The sequence below is a fragment of the Balaenoptera physalus genome, assembly GCF_965194825.1.
Source record: "Balaenoptera physalus genome assembly, chromosome: X".
NCBI classification, from domain to species: Eukaryota; Metazoa; Chordata; class Mammalia; order Artiodactyla; family Balaenopteridae; genus Balaenoptera; species Balaenoptera physalus.
Window position 1 is genome coordinate 28,225,637 of NC_138903.1, and position 24,233 is coordinate 28,249,869.

Genomic DNA, 24,233 nt, shown 5'->3' on the forward strand with positions numbered 1-24,233 from the left:
CTCTAGATTGAAGGAGGTCAACTTCTTTCAGTGTACAGTCAACATTTATCTGGAGTTGTCTGTTCATGCTTCTCAATCTTGTCATTTCCTCAGGCTAGTAAGAAAGGACCCAAAATAGCAATTGTGGGAAAGTCATTATCAAGCCCAACATTTAAGAACTGCTATTCACGTTAATCGTTCTGACTGGTTATTACCAAGAAAATGGCCCTAATCCATTAGAGGGCATGTTTAAGAAGTCCTGTATGTTTTTCAAGGAATAGTCAGGTAAAGTGGTGACATCAATATGGCCACATATAAACAAAATCTGCATATAATGTGGGGGGGCTATAATACTACACTATGTTCTCTCATACAAATACTACCATATTTTAATCACAAAGCATTGAGAATATTTTACTTCTACGTTTTCATGGTAAGGGAAACTAAGAATCAACCTTTTAAACAAGCAATGTCCACGATTTTAGTCTCGTCAAGGCTGGTAAAAATTACAACAGTACTAATTTTAATTAATGCTTATTAATTGTCAGGCACTATGTTCACCAGAATTCTCTCATTCTTTCCTCAAAACAATCTTCCCAGGTAAGTACTGCTATCACCCCCAATTTATACATGAGAAAGCTGAGGCACAAAGAAGTTATATAATTTTCCCAAGGTTATAAGAAACATAATTGATAAAGCCAGGATTTATACAGAGGTCTTCTATATAAACTTATATAGAAATCTTTTTGTCTTTTTTTCTAGATCAAAGGAAGCTATTAACCTAGTACATGAAAATTTCAGAAACAAATGGATTCCATTCTTCCTCCAACTCTGTTTCCTTCTGCCTTGACCTTTCCAGCCCAGCCTACTCCCTAGGTCTTTCAGGGGCATACATGAGACTCTGAAATGTGAAGAGAGCCCTATTTTTCAGTTAAATAAAGCTTTTTGGAAGCCGCTACTTCCCTTGAGATTCTGAATTTCCTTACTATTTACATATATGTACAGTAAAAAATAGAGTTTAGACTCCAGAGGCATGGGTACTGAATCTTTCAGCACAGCACAGCTATTAACCCAGTTACTCAGGTGATTTCAACTACATGAAGTAAAAGATAAATATCTGCTATGATAGGAAGACAATAAAATCCTATTCTGATAAAAACATGTTGTTTTGCTAAAAACTAAATACAGAAGTGATGAAAAATAAGCAAAATGGGTTATTTTAATTACCAATAATGCAAGATATTATGCTGTTAGGACATGTTATCAGAATAACTGGGAATGCCCATTAAATTAGCAGGTGTCAAAAGTTTTTAAAATGATATAACAGGCAGAATATAATAAGAGCTACAATCCCTCAGAATGCTAGGGGAACAAAAAAGTCATTGAGAAATATTTATTAGGGATTGCTTTTCTTTTCTCCTTCCTAGGGGCAAACCATGTGATGTCAACATGCAAAATGTTTACACCTTGTAATTAAATATTAAAAGTTTAAAACACATCTGAGCATTTATATTAAAGATAAAGCACTTGGTCAAGGGTTTCAAAGAGTGATGCTGTCTGTCTTCCTAGGAATATGTGAAAGAACCTATTCTTTTCTTTGTAGAATCACTGGGAAAGTCAAGTACCTAAAGGAGCAAATCCTTCCTATGTATTTGCGGGGGGAAGGGAATGTTTCAGCCACAGCGGTCCTGAATAGTGAAGCTCTGTAACTAAGTATGGAAATATTATAATACACTTTATACTCAAGAGGCTATTATACATGTGCTTATAACAACAAAAAAACTCTCGTCAACACGCTCATTTCCAAAGACAGTAGAACCACTGGAACTCACTAAAACTAAGAGTTTATCTGTAAGATTCCTATGTCCATCTTCATAGCTTCTGATTGAGGGGAAAAAAGCTGTTTCTGAAACATTACTACCATTTGTCCAAAAGTATACTGTATTTTCATGGGGGAGGGGGTTTCAAGATTGGTTGTGTATAATTTAGACTTGTTTGTAAAGTACCAAGATGTTTTATATCTGACATTGCCAAGTAGAAAATTCTAAGCTTTTTTCCAAAAGGTGGCAGAAATACCTTGAGTCACCTGTTCCATCAGTTTAAGAAGTTGTCTCAAAGAGACCAAGGTTGAAGACCACTAATGTTCTTTCACAGTTTGGCCCCAATTACGCATCTGGGATTGTGGGTTGGTCCAAAAACCCAATTAATCAGGACAAGATGAATGAAGGGGAAAAACTTGTGGGAGGGAGTAATTGGAAGCTCTCCGATTATTAAAATCTTATTTTTCCTTCAAGGTATAACTTAAATTTCCCCCTTCTCCATGAAAGTGTCCCATCTTTGAACACTACTAGCAAAAACTAACATTTCTATCTCAGAACTCTGAAAGTACTTAATATCACTACCATTTAGTTGGCCAGCACTTCTGATTTACTGTCTTACATTATCTTTTCTCTCTCTCTCTCACACACACACACGCACACACGCACACACGTACAGGTTCATAGACAGATATATGTATGTCTTTTCACATACAGATGTTGTTAAGAGATGACATCTCCCACAGCATTTAATACAATGCTTTGCAAATAGGAGACTGAGAAAAATGACGGCCGTTATGCATCCTTCACTTCTGCCCTCCTTGGAAAGGTTATTTCACTGCTCCTCTAAGCATCTGCAACTGCACATATAGCTGGTCACAAACCTGCATTTCAGTTTCATGAGGCACACAGGTTTCTAACCAATTTTTTAATACACTACTTGGTAAGAAATTAGTTTGAAACGTAAAGGAGGCAATATGTGCTTAGCAGCAAAAAAGTTAATTCTCTTGTATAATCCTACACGAGTGGGACAATGATAGTGATACCCATTTATTGAGCACCCACTTCACACCAGGCACTTTACATATACTGCCTCTTTATCTTGACAGTAATATTAAAATATACCTCTTATGATTCCCTTTTATAGATAGGGAAAATCAGATACAGAGACGTTAGAACCAGTGAGTAAGGAGTTACTCTGGCTCCAGAGCCTATGTAGGCACCCTTTCAACTACATCATGGTGCCACGAATGAGCCTCTATGAACAAAAAGGGAATTATGACTAAATGCTTTATTTCTTAATTAATTTTCTACATAATATATACCCTTGTTATACATGTTCCTAAAGTTAAAAGGAAATCAAGTTTTTTCAGAATATTTCAGATTTGTGTTATGTATATACATACCTAAAGCAGATTTCTCCAGTATCTTGTAAACAACATTTACTGTTGGGCATTGTATAAATTGTTTAATACATTGTTTAATGTATATTATCTTACTTCATTCTAACAAAAATCCCATGAGATGGGTACTCCCCAGAAAACAAGCATAAAGGAAGTTGCTTATCCAAGGATACATGAGTGACACAGAAGGAGCAGAAACAAGTAGGATTCAAATTCACACCTGCATTGAGAGCCCAGATCATAACCACCACGTATAACTGTTCTTCAGCCACGCATTCCTATTAGTCTTCTATTTTACTCTAGGTCTGGCAGTGGAAACACATGGGAATCACACACTCAAATTTCTCACCTCTCAGATATTATCACCCACATGAGCCACTAATCTCTGAAGCTGGGTGATGGCTACACAGGAGTTCACTATACTATTCTGCTTATTTTATGTATGTTTGAAGTTCTCTATAACAAAAAGTTAAAAAATAAATTATAGCGTAGGGCAGCAGTTTGACTAACTTCCCTCTTTTTCTAAAGAAGTCTCATCAATAAAAGCTCTCGTGTAAAATCTGTTTTTTTTTTTAAGCACTGATCTATGCTACATAAGACAATTCTCTACTTCCAACAACAACAAAGAAATCAATAGGGCTTTAGCAGGGATTATTATACAGCAAGAAGTTGCTAAACAAAGTTTATATGGTTATTTTAGAGAAATGACTTCTATGCTAAGAAAATTTGTTTATACTCTACAAGTACCTAAAGGACTCCGAAGTGCCCACCCACCACTGGTGGATTCCCATTTGGGTTATGTTCTTCAATATCTCCCCCAATCAGAGGATATAATTAAGATTTCGAGTGGGGAAAAAAATGAGGCACAGATGTGATTTACATTAGTATCATCTTTCAGTTAAAGATAGCTTTGTAATTTTCCATGTGTCTTAAGTAATTAAAACCCTTCCTTCTCACTTCTGATATTGACTATACTTAGGTATTTAGTCAATACTAGAAAAAATTTCATTACATTATTAAATAGGCCTTTTTCTCAACAGTTAACTTCTCAAAAACTTCCACTGGTTCCCCATTACCAGCAGAATACAGTTCAAACACCTCCACTATTCTACCTATGCACATTAACCTGTTAAGACATCAGAAATCTCAGCTTAAGTGAGGGAACTGTAAAGACTCCTTAAAGTCTGTCTTGACTTCAAGCCTTCATTACCTCATGCTCTTTTTCCCTTCTAAAATGCCTTCCCCTTTCCTCTATGCCTACATAGCAATACTGTACTGTTTAGTATTTTTAGGTTATGCTGTAATACTGATTTTCATACAGTTATTAAGGGGAAAAAGGTGAGTTCTAATAACCTTATAAAAATCAGATGAAAGCTATAGACCTGCTTCCCATATAAACACACATATGAAACTCTGCATATAATTTCAGGGACTCACGGATCTCCTTTGAAGCCACGAACTTCAGTTAAAAACTTCTCTATGAGGGCATAGCTGCAGACATCCTGTCTGCAAGAGGCCTGACATATACACTAACTTCTCTAAACTTGTGCACTCTGAGAAAGAGATTACCCTTAGTTAAGAGACGGTAAGAACATGAGGAATGGCTCCATGAAAAAGTAGAGATTAAGTTGAGCCCTGAAGAACAGACAGCATTTATACACACAGAGCTTCAGAAGACCACTCCAGCAGGAGCATAATGTGAGAGAGCAAAGTGTACTGAGTATACACGGATAAACTAGCTGATGTATGAGTTCTCTCATTACCCGTGAGCAGACACAGCACTTACCATACTGTATTACAGTTATCTATTGATGGGTCTATTTCTCCCACTAGCAGGTATACACTAAGCTCCTAGCATAGGACCACATTCATAAACTGTAAAAAAAAATGCTTGTTGAACGAATGAATGTTGAAAGATGAAATGATAGGTTGGATCACAGAAAGCTTGTGATGTCACAGGATTTTAGGACACTTGTTTCAAATTTTTCGGAATTTTTAAAGAACTTTAGAACTCACAAATATTAACCAACATGTTAAAAATATATTACCGAATCTTTTCATGAGAGCAGTTCCTGTTAGGACCGCTGTTAATACTATTATCTTAGTTTCGACAATTATTTACACTAACAAAATTGCTCTGCTTTAAAATATTCTATAGTCAACACTTTCCCAAAATGCATATTCATCTTGATCTAACTCATGCGCATTAATGTACTTAGAAAAATAACTTTTAAATGTTTGAAAAATATATATACAATATGCTTAAAAGAATAAATGAATACATGAGAACAATGTATAAGATATTTGGTCAAGGTGTACTTTTCATTTCTATTCGAACAGAAAGCAATTTACAGTGAATGAGGTGCTTTACCTTGATTATAACTGTCAGTGTTTGAAAACAGTGATGAGTCTATGGAATTCACACAAGAAAAAAAAATAAAGCATCAAATTATTTTGATGAGAACAGAAGGCAGAAGTCCTTCATCCATTGTTTAAAAAACAGAAACAAAACCAAAACTGTGCCAGGAACAGAACCTAAAAGAAAAACAAACAGCCTGGACAGCCAACATGTCCACCTTCCTATCCATGCATCCTAATAGATCGTACTTACCGTTGGGATCGCAGTGGTGCAGCTGACCCTTCTGAGCCGTCTCTGCATCAGGTCATGCTCCATACTGTTAACTTCAGCCTTCAATTGCTCTAGCTCCTCTTTCTCAAGTTTCAATTGCTTTGCTAACCTCTCCATCCTTGCTCGCTGATGTAACAGCAAGGCTATAGCATTACAGATAAAGTCATTGCAGAAAGTAACATTGAACAAGTGACTGGGAAATTTCTATATGCATTGCTAATGTATGAAATACCTGTAAAGAACCCTGTCATTCAACTTCAGGTGACATTTACTCTCATGTCTTTCTAATGCTATTCTGCCTTCAAATCTGCTTTAATTTAGCTCTTGTAACTTCTGCCAAAATGACACCATCTACACATTCCTCTTGTTCTACTGTCCTTCATTTCCCCAAGATTCTCTTTAACTATACCTGTGTGCGTTTTAAACAGGCTCAAAACCAGGCATATTGAATTACAATAATTACTTCCCTTCTTATACACTGAAAGAATACTAAATTATCACATATCTTGAAACAAACTTTTAAAATACTCTATTCTCCTTATATTTAGTTAGGTCCACTGTGAACTAATCCAATAATGTTCTTCATTACCAATCCCACTTTTTGTAAATATATATTACTTATAAATATTACACCCTTCAGGCCATCCTCTTAGAAAATATTCAAATTTTTCACCTTGGTAAACTTTACTCCACCCTCTATGAATCTTTTTTTCCCACTCTGTAGTTTGTATTTTTGACAGTATTGATTTCACTTGTCTATATTTTTCTCCCAATGAATGTTCTTCCTAAAAAAGAAGTCTTTTAGGTCACTATTATCATGCCTGTATTTTTATATTTTAAAGCAAAGTCTGTAGATGATTCTGAAGCACTAACCCTATTCTTAATAGCAATGCTATAGTGCCCAATATTTAATAAATACTAAATATTTAATTAAAATTAAACAGCTAATATAAATTATTTTATTTTGAACAGGAGATTGCCACCTCACCACAAAGATTAAATTTCAAAAAAGGGGTAAAATTACCTTGTGTATAGGCATAGTCATCTGATCCAGAACTAGAACTTCTCTGATATTTATGGCTTCCCTTTTCTCCCCCAGAGCCTGGTATCACTGAAATGGGCTGAATAGGTTCTGGGGCTGCAGAACGTTCCTCTTGGTCCACTAAATTTAAAAGATTTTCAGTTGTTGCTCGGCCTACAGTAATTTTAAAAACTGTAGTTGGGTTTGGTATCATCCGAGGAGACGGTGATGGAGCGCAAGAAGGTCCAGTTGGCTGTGTATATGTAATATACACAGGATTGACACTAAATGGAGGTTTTGGTTGACTGGATATCCCTCTTGAAGGAGAACTTGAAGGTGGCGTGCTGGCTGTGTACAATGAGTGCTGATTCCGTGGAGACGGCTGATTACTGATAGGTGAAGGACTCCTATTAATTGCTGTCCCAGATCTCTGAGAGGGTTCGACTGTAATTTCTATCTTCTTCATGGATCCTTTGGGTAAGCTAGATGGTGTATATGGGAGATAGGCTACTGAATGACTTCCCTGTTTCTGATAGCTAGGAGGTCCTTGTTGATATGGATGGGGTGGAGTAGTTGAAGGACTCGGTGGCATGAAGACATGGGAACTAGGGTGGCCCAGCTGGGATGGTTGTACTTGATGCTGTGGAGAGCTGAAGGGTGAAGGACATTGAGAAGGTGGTGGTGAATGGTAAGCAGGTTGAGGGATCTGCTGTTGTTTGGGAGAATACTGAGAAGGTTGATAGTTCTGTTGATGTGGATAAACAGGTAAAGGACGCTGGCTATAATGAGGCACTGGGCCCTGTGGTGAGGACTGCCATGGCGTACTCTGAGGAGTTTGTCTTCCTGATGAACTCTGAGATGTCTGTCTAATATAGATAGAACCAGGAGACCCATAAAGATTGCTTGGAATTTGTGGAAGAATTTGTAAAGCTCTTGGTACAGTCTGTCCAGAAGGGAGGTTCTGGGATACTGTAACAGTAATTGGATTTGTACTATACCGAGGTATGTGCATGTATGAAGGAGGTGGCGGTGGTGGTGGTGAAGGCCCTTGCATAGCAGATGGATTCATTCCTGTTTGAATGGAAGATGGCTGTTGAGGTGGCTGTGAAGGAGGAGTAGCTGCACTTCTGTTCTGTTCATTCATAAAAAATGGATTGTAGTTGGGAGTAGCAGCGACAACAGCTGGAGCTGAGTGTGGTTCCTGAACTAAACATATCAGCTGTTTGCCTGCTGCATGCTGTGGATCAATATGTCCATCACTTGAGCTATGTACCAGTGTTCGACCACCGTTAAGTTGCACTCCGTCTCCTGGGTGGTAGCTACTAGGAGAATGAATACCCAGGTTAATATGCAAAAGGCGATTTCTATTCATCCTGTTGTCATCTGGACTGTGGTATTCCATATATAAGTATTTGCTACTCTCCTGGGAAAGCGCTCGGCAACAGGCTTCAAGATTGTTGTTGTTCTAGGGGGAAGAAATGGTAAAAATAACATTGGCAAAATGGACAAATCCTAATAGTGGGAAGTCAAGCTTTGCCACAGAATTATGTAAATATAATTGTCATAGAATAAGTAGAGAACAGTATTTTAAACACAAAAAGCTTTATGATCATCGACCCTGAAAAGGAGATCCCAAACAATCCATATTATTTTACAGCCATTTAGCTCACGTAACTAGTGCTACCGCTACCGCTACTGCTACAGAAATGTAAAGTACCTACTAATGAACATTGGGACTCAACCCCAACTTTTCTGACTCCAAATCCAGGACTCATCTTACACTTGTTGCATCTCAACAAATTAAAATGCTGGGCTAATCTTGGATTCACCACACTTGCTGTAATATATAAGTAATATCCATCATTAATATTTAAACTGATAAACATGAAAATAACCATGCGTTAGTTTTCAAAAGGTAATGAAACCCCAAACAGAAAGAAGTTATAATAAAATTCCTAAAGACTCAAAACAACAAAAATTCTAGAGCAGCCTTTACTTTCCGTTTAACCAACGTTAACCCTATCTAACTTCAACTGTCTGTTTCATTATGAAAGATTAAGTTAAAAAAAGATATCAGTATAAAAACAAAACCACTTTTTGAATTATGCTCCCATGACTTTGCCAAGTTATGGTAATTTAACACAAAACCAGGTCTTGACTGCCTTAATGAAATTCATTCACACTCCCACAGTCTCAAAAGTTTTTACCTGCTCAAACGTAGCTTGGTAAACTTCCAAAATCTTTTAAAGATTTCAATTGTTTGAATTATATACACACACAAAGATGGTAAACAGCAAACTGACATTTTAGATGTTCCAATTGACAGTAATCAAACTAATAAAAGGTTTCCTCTTTTGAAAATTTTAAGGTACTATAAGATAGTTTTCCATTAAAATACAGAATTCAGAACTATTTTATTTGCCTAAAACACAATTATTCATTGCCTTTGAGATAATCTATTGAAGTTTCTCAATTATCATGACCTTCTCCGTATTTCATAAATATATATACCGATATGCACATATACGCATATAACTATATTCTAGGGAAAAGTACATTTTATATAAAAAATGAAAGCAAACACTTCACTTCTGCTGAGAACCAAATAAAGCTAAATGTAAAACAGGACATCAAATGTTTTAATTTTAGAGCTGAGAGAACTCTTAGGGTTCCCATCTACTCCAACTCAACTCATTTACAGATGAGCAAAGAGACGCCTGGGAAGTTACATGACTTGACAACAAGCGCTTAACTAGTTAACTGGAGAGCCAGTTCTAGATTCTTGGTCTTCTGACTCCCAGTGCTCTTTCTACTATAACACAGTAATTTCAAGGGACAGGATGTTAGGCCAAAAGTACATTACTATACTGAAACTTTAGGAAGTAAAAGAAAATTCAGTCAAGCAAACCTTTGTAAAATGAATTCTCAGAAATTCAAAGAATTGGCTTTATCAAAAACTCCACAACAACTTTTATCCTTCTCCTTATATAAAACTTTTTTTTTTAAAGGTGTAGGCTTATTTATTTATTTCTTTTTGGTTGTGTTGGGTCTTCGTTTCTGTGCGAGGGCCTTCTCCAGTCGCGGCGAGCGGGGGCCACTCTTCATCGCGGTGCACGGGCCTCTCACTGTCGTGGCCTCTCTTGTTGTGGAGCACAGGCTCCAGACGCGCAGGCTCAGTAGTTGTGGCTCATGGGCCTAGTTGCTCCGCGGCATGTGGGATCCTCCCAAACCAGGGCTCGAACCCGTGTCCCCTGCATTGGCAGGCAGACTCCCAACCACTGTGCCACCAGGGAAGCCCTCCTTATATAAAACTTTTGATACAAAAATTCAAATACTTTTTAAAATACTTTCTGAGCCAAAGAAAAAAGTAATTGTTGAAATATAAGAAAACAAGTTAAGTTTGGGCTTTTTCTTATCCTGCTTGAAACCATGCTGATGAAGGGAAGGAAGACAGATATTAAGATAGAAGACAGATATTGCTAGATACTAAGCAAATTTGGAGCCAAAGGATTCAAATTGATTGCCAACAAGACAATGTCACTGACAGATATCTGAAGGGGAAAAAAAAAATTATTAGCTCCTTCAAGTTTTTTAATAAACCTATGGATTAAAAGGAGAACAAAAACTAGAGTTTTATTTGAAACCTAAGCAGTAACACTTTACTATTTGACATTTTTATTAATTATACTAAAATTTCATGTTTTCTACATTGAATTAGGTTGCCTAATTAGTACTGCCACAAAAAAGATACAAATTTAAATGATGCAAAGTTGGAGTTGTCAGCCTATTCAAATGTATGTCTACAGTGACAAGCTGAGTACATTTTCTTAGGAAGAAAAATTTAAAGACACAAATACAAGATATTTAAGTATTATCTTTATGGAAGTATTTTAAAAATACCACCACAATAGATTCAAATGTCATATCTGACCTGCTAAATGTCTTAAAAAGAAAAAAAAAAGGATAAAAAATTTATCAAACAGTAAATATGAAGAATAAAGAAATAAAAATTGTTTAGCTGGATAAAGAGGTCAGAAGTTTTAAGAAGACATATGTGAACACTCATGAAAGGACTGAGCCAATAAAGCATCATATCCCTAAAATCTGGTCCTAAACTGGGGGATGATAACCTAGAGAGAGGCTTTAAAGCTTGTGTATTAAATGCAAACTACTCGAGAGGGAGGGAAGGATAAATTAAGAGTTTGGGATAAATAGATAAACAAGGACCTACTGTATAGCACAGGGAACTATACTGTATTCAAAATCTTGTAATAACCTATAATGGAAAAGAATCTGAAAAAGAATGGATATATGTCTATGTATAACTGAATCACTTTGCTGTACACCTGAAACTAACACAACATTGTAAATCAACTATACTTCAATTAAAAGGAAAAACAGGGGCTTCCCTGGTGGTGCAGTGGTTGAGAATCTGCCTGCCAATGCAGGGGACACGGGTTCGAGCCCTGGTCTGGGAGGATCCCACATGCCGCGGAGCAACTAGGCCCGTGAGCCACAATTACTGAGCCTGCGCGTCTGGAGCCTGTGCTCTGCAACAAGAGAGGCCGTGATAGTGAGAGGCCCGTGCACCGCGATGAAGAGTGGCCCCCGCTCGCCGCAACTAGAGAAAGCCCTCGCACAGAAACGAAGACCCAACACAGCCATACATACATACAAATAAATAAATAAATAAATAAATATTTTTTTAAAAAGGGAAAACAAGGCAAACTACTGAGTCTTATATATTTTAATGCAAAAAGAGAAACTTTCCAGAGCCAGCAGGTGATAAGTGTCCATACTGATAAACAATATTAATCCCAAAGGAACAAAAAAGTAAAAGACTTAGGACAATGTAAGTTATCAACAAATGTTCACTGAGTTGAATTTAAAGTTCCATTCTTTCAATTTAGTAAAACGAAGACAATAAGCCTTGAAAAAATAAAGGGCTAAATAAAATTAAATTAAAAAAACAAGGTGGGGCCCTAGAATAAGTTAGGAAGGTAACTGCTAGGAAGTTGGTTTAAACTAGAAGGGTTTTCACTCCAGTGGGAAGTACCTTTGCTCTACCAGAGACCAAAATGGGGCTAAAGTAAAGAGTGGAAATTCAGACTGGAAATGTTATGTTAGAAAAAATAAAGACAAGCTATAACACAAAAACGAGACCTAGTAGAAGGGCTTGCAAACAAAGGAAGCACCTCTGTTACCACCACTGATCTATGAGTCTCTATTTGCAATTAACGTCAACTATATATAGGTTTACATTATATCCTGAGCAGCTCACACTGTAAGGGAGAGCTTGCATATTATGCAGTAACATAGAGTTTGAACTGATTGTGTAAGGAAGTCCAGTGGGCAGGATAGAAATACTGCTCCCAGAAGTCAACCAACTAGGGAAATGCTGTAACTCAAAACATACTGCGATTCTGTGAAGGATGATGCAAAACTCAACAGGGGGAGTGTTAGGCCTATTTCTCTGTGGCTCCTTAAGTGGGAAGACACGTTCTATCAGAGATGAAAGATTTATTTCAATAGAAGACAACAAGACAAAAGTAATGTGATTAAACTAAAGAAAGTAGCCTTCCACTTAAAATTAGATATTAGTAAGCATTTACTAACTAAAAAAACAGTAAGAAAGGGAGGGAACTTTCTAAAAACTTTAAAAAGTAGGCTAAAAAAGTATATAGTTTAAGAAATTATAATGATAAATTTGAAATTCAGAATTCAATTCTAAGGATTTGGGGACTGATGACACAACCCCCAAAATTTAAGAAGTGAAATGCATGAAGAATCTTTCTTTTTGCTACATGCCTTTATTCTTTTCTCTAAATCACTGGTTCTCAATGGGGGAGACTGCGCCTCCCATGGAACATGGAGATTTTGTCTCCCATGGAGACATTTTTGGTTGTCACAACTGCAGGGATACTAATGGCATTTAGCGGGTGGAAGCCAGGGATGCTACTAAACATCCTACAGTGCACAAGGCAGACCCCACAACCAACAATACATCCAGCCCAAAATGTCGACAGTGCCAAGGTTGAGAAATCCTGCTCTAAATGTTCCCCCAACATAAACAAGAAAACTTAACTGAGTTCTAGTCACTACAACACAGAGTCACCTCTAATAAGGAAAACTGTAACTTAATATCACTATCATTGGTGGGTAATCTACCTGTAACATGCACTGAGACACCACACCCTCCGGAATCTCAGGGAAACGTTGTCGGAGGTCATGGAGAACCTGCATATCAAGCTGTGGACTGTTTTGCGCCATGCCAGAGCAAATGGTGGTCAAGCTTCTCTTATGAAATGGATGCTAATCGGTCTTCCAATAGTAATGATCTTCCAATACTGTAGTCATTTTCTATTAAAAGAAATTAAAGTATGGTTAAATTTAATTACATATTTCACTTTATTCAAATAGAAACCATCAGCACATTAAAATGAGCAATCTAAAATAAGTATACCAAATTCTAAAGTTGGAAAATGGACAAATTCTACTTAGCCAAAGATTTTTCTGATGTAATATATAGCTTAATCACTGGTTTAAAAACAACAACAACAAAATTCCCAAACCTTCAGTTCCATTTTAATGCTTCAAAAATGAAAAAAGCAGCAGCTAGATTAAAAATACAGAGTATTATTATTTGGCAACCATATTTTTCTAAGTCTTGAGAAATCCTACTTATGTATAATCACTCATGTTTTCCTAAGGGCCATCACATCACTCCTCTAAAGTGGGATAATCATTTTGATGTCTGAAGTAGTAAAATCAGGCAACAGGAATTGATAATAACACCACAAACCACACATGTCCTGTTTGCCTTACATTCTCCCTCTACTTTGAAGCCAAAAGGCTTGAATTTGAAGTCTGAGTAAAGCAAACCCAATGTCTAAATGAAACTACTGGGCAAACAAAAATGGAAATGCAGAATCCTTTGTTTTCAAAGATGATGCTAGTGGTCCATCAGTAGCCAGACTTGCCTAGCTAAGGTTTCACCTAGTTCTGGTGCAACTGGCACAGGTGCAAAGATGCCAGGATTTGGGGGCACAGTTTGAGTAGAGGCAAGTGACCCCCAATCTCACTGGTATTAGTCAAGTTAAGCACCCATATAAATAAAGGCAGCTAGTGAAGTAATAATGAAATCATAAATCAAGTGGCACCATCAAGGATCAATTAACTGACCCATTTTTTAATCTATCGCTCCCATTTTTATAAGGGGAAAAAATGTACAGTGTATACCATATAATCTCATAATACTTCTACTGTGATCACTCATGAGATGGTAAAATATTTTTAAGACTGAGAAGTAAACACCTGCATCTTCATAAGATGCACGGAAATCATGATTTTAAGATGCAAGTCTAAACCACACACAATAAGGGAGGGTTATCCCACACCAAATCCGTCTCTTGCAAACAGGCCCTGAAACTTTAAATAATACCATTACCTGGGGCAATGTACAGAACTACAGAGAATATTTTAAAACCTTAAAATGCTGCAGGAAAATACTGAATTACTTTTGCTGCTTTATAATTAAAAAATAAATACCATGTAATCTCAAATTTGACTTTCATTATAAGCAGGGAATTTCATTTTGCATGCAATCTCTTGACTTTTACTGGGCATCGAGCTCTCTCTTTTCTTCCTTCTAAGCCAAGACTGTCAAGAGTAATTACACTCTTTGTGTCTACAAGGTGGCAACAAAGCCCCTATGGATAAGACTCTGCCTAACCACAGGTAAAAATAGCTATTAGGGACTGCTTTAGTGACTTCCAACATCAACATGGAGGATATCTAGTGAATCTAAAGAAAAATCAAAATATGGGAAAAGAATAAAGATAACTTGCAATACGCACATACATATATAGGCTTTCTGGCCTCCGTATACAATTCTGCTCCCTGCAATGCATTCCTTAGTCTGCTCTAATCTGGCTCAAATCACTGTTCCACTGAAATACTCTCTTCATCTCTCTGCTGCTAAATTCAGAGGATTTATCTTCTGGTTCCTATGCCCCTTGACCTTTGCAGCATCTGACACTACAGATCATTCCTTCCTTTTTTCAGCCTCTATGACATCACACTAGCCTGGTTTCTTCCCACCTCTCTTGTCACATTAATGTTTGCCTGGTTTGGGCCCTAAGCCGCCGCCTCTTCTCATTCTACATCCTTGTGCCCAGTGATGACGTCCACTACTAAGGTTTCAAAAACATTTAAAGGCTGATGATTCCCAAATTACTATTAAGCACCATGCATGCTCTCTCTTAAGACTCCAGACACATAGAGTCTACTGCCTACACACAGCACCATCTGGATAAACCCAAAGACATTAGTCAATATGTACAAAAGGGAACTCCTTGCCACAATCCTTCCCCAAACACTGTGTTCTCTCTATGAATGTTACTACTATTCACTCAGTTAACAAAACCAGAAACCAGAGTGTGCTCCTTGACTTCCCATTCTTGCACAACCAACTAAACAAGAATATTAAAACAAATGGGTGATGGTGTGCACCCTGGTTCTGCCATTTAGTAGCATCTAGGAAAGATACTCAACTTTTAAGCCTTTGAAGCTTCATATTTAAAATGGAAGTAATTGTAGGGTTGTAGTAAAATTTAAAAGGCAAACAGTAATAAGTCAGGAAGCACTAGTTACTATTATTCAGGGCATGTCTGAATATTGTTCTCATCAACATTATACCAGCAACTTCCTGCTGCTCTTCCCACCTCAGGTCTTGCCTTCCCCCACATCACAGCCAGAGTATCTGTTTTCTAATCTCAACCAAACAGAGCTATGTGTGATCCTGTGCATGGATGTCCCACACTGCCTCCTCTCAGGGCATCAGCCCATGATCCTCCATCTGCCTGAGATACTTTTCTATCTTCCTCCCTCCCACTGCTTCTCCGAGCCATACTGATACCGTACATGTCAGTATTGGTGGCACGTCCTCCTCTAAGGAGGCTTCCACTGACAGTCACCACCACCCCCCAACTTAGTCCGGCTGCCGTAACTCTCCTCCACCTACTCTGGGCTAAAGGACCCTCCACTATGCTTCCACAGCAGGCTGTGCTTATCCTCACAGGAGCACCAAACACACTATACTGGAGCCACCTGTGTATCTGAAGGTCTCACATGTAGAACTGTAGCTCCACCTAGAATGTGTTATGCCAGAGAGTGGGGACGTACTCAAAGAATGATGGGAGCTTGTTACAAGGACCTGAAAGTCAGCTTGAAGAGGCTCCCACTGACCAAATCTGTGACAATTTGAGCACCAAAACAATTAAGGACAGTAATGAATTATAGACCTGTAGAAAAGCGGAACCCATGAGTCCTTGGCCCAATAATAAATAGTTAAATACACACATACACAAATAAAGGCGAAGGGAGGGCTTTTGCTTAGTGGAATCCAACTGGTAAATGTGTGCAGGAAGTGCTGCAGCTGGAAAAATCATCATTTTGCAGCCATCACAGTACAGACTACTTCAGTAAAGAATCATCAATGGATGCTAAATCTAGGGGGAAATTTGGATGAAGTTAGGCTATATTAATGGTCTTAAAGTGTCTCCCCAGAGAACTGCTTATTAGCTGCAAGGGAAAATTTAACTATGTAGTGGATAAATCAAACAACATCTTGGATAATCAAAATTAACATCACCAATGAGGGACAGATGGACAGCGCACACCTCCAGATGTGATACCGTGAGAAGAATATATCACTTTATAATATTCCAGTTAGGAATACGTAATCTGAAACTATTCATGAAAAAAGACAAAACCAAAATGAGAAATGTTCTATTAAAAATAAAAAGCAGGGAGTGGGAAGGTGAAAATGTCATCTTAAAAAAATGCCAATGTCATAAAAGACAAAGGCTAGAAAAATCAAAGATTAAAGGAGATACTAGAACCATGACAACTAAATCTAATGACTGATCTCAGACTGGATTCTATACTAAATGGAGAAAATGTTATAAAGAAATGAATGGATCAATTGACAAAATTGAAATGTGGACGGTACATTAGGAAAAGTATTCTACCAATGTTAAATTTATTGAATTTAATAAATTTACTGACTTGGTAATTGTGCTGTGGTTATATACGAGAATATTCCTATTTTTAGGAATTAGGCAATGAAGCATTTAGGAGTAAAGGGCAACTTTACTTTCAAATGGTTCAGGAAAAAAAATCAAATGTATGTATATATGTGCATATATACAAACATGCACACACACACATGCGCACAGAGAGAGGGAGCAAGTTACAAAAGCACAAAGGGAAAGGACTTACAACAAGATGGCAGAGTAGGAAGGCCCTGAGCTCACCTCCTCTCATGGGCACACCAAAATTACAACTATTTACAGAGCAACTATTGATAAGAAAGTCACGAATCTACCAGAAAAGATCTACAACTAAAGATATAAAGAAAGAACCACAACAAAATGAGTAGAAGAGGTAGAGTTGCAGTATACTCAAGACCCAAACCCCCAGGTGGGCAACCCACATATAGGAGGAGAATTACAACTGCAGAGGTTCTCCCCAAGGAGCAAGGGGTCTGAACTCCACATGGGGCTCCCCAGCCCTGGCATCCTGCACTGGGAAGACGAGCCACCAGAACATCTGACTGTGAAGGCCAGCAGGGCTTTCCTTCCGGAGAACCAAGGGCAGTGGGAAACAGAGACTCCACTCTTAAGGGCACACACAAAATCTCACACGCTCCAGAAACCAGGGCAGAAACAGTAATTTGAAAGGAGCCTGGGTCAGACCCACCTGCTGACCTTGAAGAGTCTCCCAGAGAGGCAGGAGGCAATTGGCACTCACGCTGGGGACATAGACACTGGTGGCAGTCATTTTGGGGAGCTTGTTCTATCTTATAGACACTGTTGTTGGCAAGCATCACTTTGGAATCCTCCATCTAGCTTATGAGCCACAGGATCCCACACAGTCCCTGCACCAGTACTGGGATGCCTCAGGCCAAGCAACTAACCAGGTGGGGATGCAGCCCCACCTACCAACAGAGCAGCAGTAGCCACAGGACCCACTAGGCCCCTTCCCCACCCACCAGCAGGTCAACAACAGCTCTGAGACAACTTGAGCCCCTCAGCCAGCCACACTGGGATCCAGCCCCACTCACCAGTGGGCCAGCACCAGCTTTGGACACCACAGAACCCGCAGCCAGTCGAGTCAAGAACCAGCCCTACTTACCAGCAGGCTGACACTAGATCTGGGAACCCCGACCCCACAACTACCCACCCCTGAACATGGGTCTGCCCACCAGTAAGCCAGCACTAGCCCTAGGATACCTGGGATTCTGTAGCCAGTTGCCTCATGACCCGGCCCACCCAACCAGCAGCTGGCAACCACTGCACAAAGCAGGACCTGGTGCCCAACCAGACCAGGAGCCAGCCACACCTAGCAAAATGACATAGTCAGCCTGCCACAACAGAAGGACCCACACAGCCCACACCCCTAGAGAATAATAACTCTGGTAACCAGAGGGGAGTGCACTGCTGGAACACTTAGGCTGTCTCCTATAAAAGGCCACTTCTCCAAGGTTGGGAAACCTACCAGATACATAGAAATAAAAATGGCAGTCAACAGAGCAACATGTTCCAATCAAAGGAACAAGATAAAACCCCAGAAGAAAAACTAAATGAAGTGGAAATAAACCATCTACCTGATAAAGAGTTCAAGGTACTGACCATAAAGTTAATCAAAGAATCGGGAGAAGAATGGATGAACACAGTGAGAAGTTTAACAAAGAGTTAGAATACATAAAGAACCACCAACAGAAATGAAGACTACAGTAACTGAAATGAAAAATACACTAGAAGAAATCAATAGTAGACTAAATGATACAGAGGAATGGATCAGCGAGCCAGAAGACAGAGCAGTGGAAATCACTGAGCTGAACAGATAAAAAAAAAAAAAAGAATAAAACGAAATGACAACAGTTTAAGGGACTTCTAAGATACCATGAAGCATACTAACATTCGTATTATAAAGGTCCCAGAAGGATAAGACAGAGGGAAAGGGGCAGAGAACATATTTGAAGACATAACAGCTGAAAACTTCCCTAACCTGGGAAAGGAAATAGATATCCAGATCCAGGAAGCAAAGAGTCCCAAACTGGATGAACCCACAGCGGTCACACCAAGACACAATGTAATTAAACTGGCAAAAATCAAAGACAAGGATAGAATATTAAAAGCAGCATGGAAAAAGCAAGAAGTTACATTCAAGGGAACTCCAATAAAGCTATTAGCTGTTTTTTCAGCAGAAACTCTGCAGGCCAAAAGCAAGTGGCATGATGTATTTAAAGTGACGAAAGGGAAAAACCTACAACCAAGAATACTCTACTCAGCAAGCCTCTCATTCACGTTTGATGGAGAGATCAAAAGTTTTACAGACAAGCAAAAGCTAAAAAAGAGTTCAGTACTACCAAACCAGCTTTACAAGAAACATTAAAGGGCCTTCTCTAAGAGAAAAAGAAAAGGCCACATCTAGAAACGTGAAAATTATGAAAAGATGGGATCAGATCAAGATGGGCGGAGGAGTAGGACGTGGATCTCACCTTCTCCCAAAAATACATCTACGTGCAGAACGATTATCACAGAACATCTACTAAACTCTGGCAGAAGACCTCAGACTTCCAAAAGGACAAGAAAATCTCCATGTAACTGAGTAGGACAAAACTAAAAAAGAAAAAAAACAAAAGAGAGAGAGAAAGGAATCAGGAGGGATCCTGAGCCCCTGGGAGGGAGCTGTGAAAGTGGAAATGTTTCCAAACATTGGGAAGTCCCCTCACTGGCGGGAAGATCATCTGGGACAGAGGCGGAGCTTTGGAGCCTCAGAAGAGAGCGGAGAAACCAGTTTGCAGAAGGCAAAGCGGAGTGAGACCTGCAAAGACGGTCAGTGCCAACACCCAGCACTCCCCAGCCTGAGATGCTCGTACACTGGGGCAGGCGGGGGTTGAGTGCTGAGGCTCGCACTTCAGGGGTCAGACCTGGGGAGAGGACTCAGGTTGGCTGTGTGGAGACAGCCTGAGAGGGCTAGGGTGTGATGTGCCACAACCAAGGGAGTATGGGAAGAAGACTGGGCCTGCCACAGAGGCAAGGTGCTATTATTGGGGGGCACGCAAGGAAAGGGGCAGGACCACCATAGGAGCTTCTTTCTCCGTGTGTACTCTCAGGCAACAGGGCACTGCCTGCACAAGCTTTGGGGTGGGCACGAGCCACCGCTGCCACATCAGACTCCAGAGGTGGGTGCTGATTGCTGCCACTACCGAGAATTCCGTGAGCAGACACCAACCACTGTCCCCGCATTCCTGGGAGCATGCGCAGGCCACTCACCTTCACACCCCCATCAAGGGAATAACAGCTAGCACATACTGAGGAAAGAGACAGCAAGCATCCAAAGCAAAAGCAGCCCTCACGCCAGAAAAATATTAAACCCACACAAGCTTCACGGGGATACTGCCACATATAAATAGACCTCCAAAACTACAGTAGATAATTGTTCTCCTAAACTCATAGACTAAGAGAAATATAAGCAAAATGAAGAAGCAGAGGAACTACTCCCAGTTAAAAGACCAAGAGAATTCCCCTGAAAGAACAAACAATGAAACAGTCCTCTTCAGTCTAATAGACACTGAGTTCAAAAAAACAGGTAAGAAAAATACCAAAGGAATTAAGAAAGGCTATCAACAGAAATGCAGATTACTGTAAAAAGGACCTAGAAACTATAAGAAGGAGCCAAGAAAAATTAGAAAATTCATCTTCCAAGACAAAAGCTGAACTAAAAGCAACGAATAGCAGAATGAATAATGCAGGAGAAAGAATAAGCGATCTAGAAGATAGAAGAATGGAAATTAATCAAAACAGCACACAGAAAGCCAAATGAAAAAAAAGAAAACAATATAAGAGACCTATGGGATAACATAAACATGCCAATCTAAGCATAATAGGGATTCCAAAAGGAGAAGAAAGAGAAAAGGGGATTGAAAATGTATTTGAAGAAATGATGGCTGAAAACTTCCCAAACCTAAAGAAGGCACCAGATATCCAGCTATAGGAAGCACAGAGGTTCTCAAACAAGATGAACCCAAACAAACCTACACCAAGACATATTGTAATAAAGATGGCCAAAGTTCAAGAGAGGATTCTAAAGGCAGCAAGAGAAAAACAAAGAGTCAATCACAAGGGAACCCCCATAAGGCTATCAGCTGATTTCTCTACAGAAACACCGCAGGCCAGAAGGGAGTGGCAAAATATATTCAAAGTCTTGAAAGAGAAAAATCTGCAAGCTAGAATACTCTACCCACCAAGATTATCATTTAGAATAAGAGGTGAGATAAAGAATTTCTCAGACAAGCAAAAACCAAAAGAATACAGCAATACTAAACCTATTCTAAAAGAAATAATGAAAGGTCTTCTCTGAATAGAAAAGAAGCAAGAAGATATTAGGAAGGAGTAAATCACAATTGGAAACTGAATTACTTAAATAAGCCAGTATACAGATCAAAAAGGGGAAAAAAAACCTATTTGTGAAAGTGTTGATAAACAGAAGGAACAGCAAAAGGGTAAACATGAAGATGTAAAAAAGGACATCAGAATCATAAAATGTGGGGAAAGAGAGTTAAAAAATGTAGATTCTTTTTTTTTTCTTAGAATGTGTTTGAGCTTATATGACTATCAATCGAAAAGAAGCAGATATAGGAAGGGATTAACATACCTGAAAAACAGGGCAACCACAAATCAAAAACATACAGTAGATTCACAAAAACCAAAAAGAAGAGAACACAAGCAAAAAATCAAACCACAAAAAGAAAAACAGAAAGAAAAAGAAAGGAACAAAGAAGAAACGTAGAATCCACTGGAAAACAAGGGTTAAAATGGCAATAAACACATATGTATCAATAATTACCTTAAATGTCAAAGGACTGAATGCTCCAATCAAAAGACATAGGGTGGCAGACTGGATTAAAAAAACAGCAGCCTACAATATGCTGCCTATAAGAGATCCACCTTAGGGCAAAGGACACAGAGATTGAAAGTGAGGGGATGAAGAAAAATATTTCATACAAACGGAAATGACAAGAAAGCAGGAGTCACAATACTCATATCAGACAAAATAAACTTGAAAACAAAGGCCATAAAGAAAGATAAAGAAGGATACTACATAATGATAGAAGGATCAACAAAAGAAGAGGATCTTACACTCGTGAACATATATGCACCTAATATAGGAGCACCCAAACACATAAAACAAATACTAACAAACATAAATGGAGAAACTGAAGGGAATACAGTAATAGTAGGAGACTAACACCCCACTCATATCAATGGACACGTCTTCTAGACAGAAAAATCAATAAGGCGACAGAGGTCCTAAATGATACAACAGTTAGACTTAATTGATATTTTCAGGACATTACATCCAAAAAAACAGAATACACATTCTTTTCAAGTGCACATGGAACATTCTCTAGGACTGGGCACATACCAGGGCACAAAACTAACCTCAACAAAGTTAAGAGTATAGAAATTACTTCAAGCATCTTCTCTGACCACAATGGCATGAAACTAGAAAAAAACCGCAAGAGAAGAAATGACCAAAAAAAGACTACATGGAGACTAAACAACATGCTACTAAAAAAACCAATGAGTCAGGACTTCCCTGATGGTGCAGTGGTTAAGAATCTGCCTGCCAATGCAGGAGACACGGATTTGATCCCTGGTCTGGGAAGATTCCACATGCTGCAGAGCAACTAAGCCGGTGCACCACAACTACTGAGCCTGCGCTCTAAAGCCCACGAGCCACAACTACTGAGCCCACACACCACAACTACTGAAGCCACACGCCTAGAGCCCGTGCTCTGCAACAAAGAGAAGCCACCGCAATGAGAAGCCTGCACACCGCAACAAAGAGTAGCCCCCACTTGCTGCAACTAGAGAAAGCCTGCGCACAGCAACGAAGACCCAACACAGCCAAAAATAAATAAATAAATTAATTAAAAAATACCTAAAACAAAAACCAGTGAGTCAATGACGAAATGAAAAACAAAATTAAAAAATACCTTGAGGGCTTCCCTGGTGGCGCAGTGGTTGAGAATCTGCCTGCCAATGCAGGGGACACGGGTTCGAGCCCTGGTCTGGGAAGATCCCACATGCCACGGAGCAACTGAGCCCGTGAGCCACAACTACTGAGCCTGAGCGTCTGGAGCCTCTGCTCCTCAACAAGAGAGGCCGCGATAGTGAGAGGCCCGCGCACCGCGATGAAGAGTGGCCCCCACTCGCCGCAACTGGAGAAAGCCCTCACACAGAAACGAAGCCCCAACACAGCCAAAAATTAAAATAATAAATAATTTAAAAAAAAATACCTTGAGACAAATGACAATAAAAACACAATCATACAAAATCTTTGGGATACAGCAAAAGCAGTTCCTAAAGGAAGTTCATAGGGATACAGGCCTTCCTCAAAAAACAAGAAAAATCTCAAATAAACAACCTAACCTACCACCTAAAAGAATTAGAAATAGAAGAACAAAAAAACCTGGGGGGATTGGTTCAAGATGGCAGAGTAGAAGGACGTGCTCTCACTCCCTCTTGCGAGAGCACCGGAATCACAACTAACTGCTGAACAATCATTGACAGGAAGACACTGGAACTTACCAAAAAAGATACCCCACATGCAAAGACAAAGGAGAAGCCACAATGAGACGGTAGGAGGGGTGCAATCACAATAAAATCAAATCCCATAACTGCTGGGTGGGTGACTCACAAACTAGAGAACACTTATACCACAGAACTCTACCCACTGGAGTGAAGGTTCTGAGCCCCACATCAGGCTTCCCAACCTGGGGGTCCGGCAACAGGAGGAGGAATTCCTACAGAATCAGCCTTTGAAGGCTAGTGGGATTTGACTGCAGGACTTCGACAAGACTGGGGGAAACAGAGACTCCACTCTTGGATGGCACACATAAAACAGTGTGTGCATCGGGACCCAGGGGAAGGAGCAGTGACCCCGGGGGAGACTGAACCAGACATACCTGCTAGTGTCAGACGGTCTCCTGCAGAGGCGGGGGGTGGCTGTGTCTCACAGTGAGGACAAGGATACTGGCAGCAGAAGTTCTGGGAAGTACTCCTTGGCATGAGCCCTCCCAGAGTCTGTTATTAGCCCCACCAAAGAGCCCAGTAGGCTCCAGTGTTGGGTCGCCTCAGGCCAAACAACCATCAGGGAGGGAACCCAGCCCCACCCATCAGCAGACAAGTGAATTAAAGATTTACTGAGCTCTACCTACCACCAGTCCCTCCCATCAAGAAACTTGCACAAGCCTTTTAGATAGCCTCATCCACCAGAGGGCAGACAGCAGAAGCAAGAAGAACTACAAT

The 24,233-nt window shown here is 39.5% G+C and overlaps 1 protein-coding gene across 7 annotated transcripts in view; it reads right to left on the minus strand.

The window, feature by feature from the left end:
* TAB3 (TGF-beta activated kinase 1 (MAP3K7) binding protein 3) overlaps positions 1-24,233 on the minus strand; it is a 117,327-nt gene that overhangs the window by 19,370 nt on the left and 73,724 nt on the right. For 5 of the 7 annotated variants that reach the window (XM_082446464.1, XM_082446463.1, XM_082446461.1 and 2 more), the window contains 4 exons: positions 13,018-13,209; positions 6,853-8,314; positions 5,811-5,971; positions 1-94 (listed from right to left, as the gene is read on the minus strand). In XM_082446464.1, the coding sequence (XP_082302590.1) occupies positions 1-94; positions 5,811-5,971; positions 6,853-8,314; positions 13,018-13,119 (1,819 nt within the window). In that variant the 5' untranslated portion in view covers positions 13,120-13,209. The remainder of the gene's footprint in view (positions 95-5,810; positions 5,972-6,852; positions 8,315-13,017; positions 13,210-24,233) is intronic. The other 2 variants (XR_014258761.1, XM_082446466.1) reach the window with 2 other exon arrangements.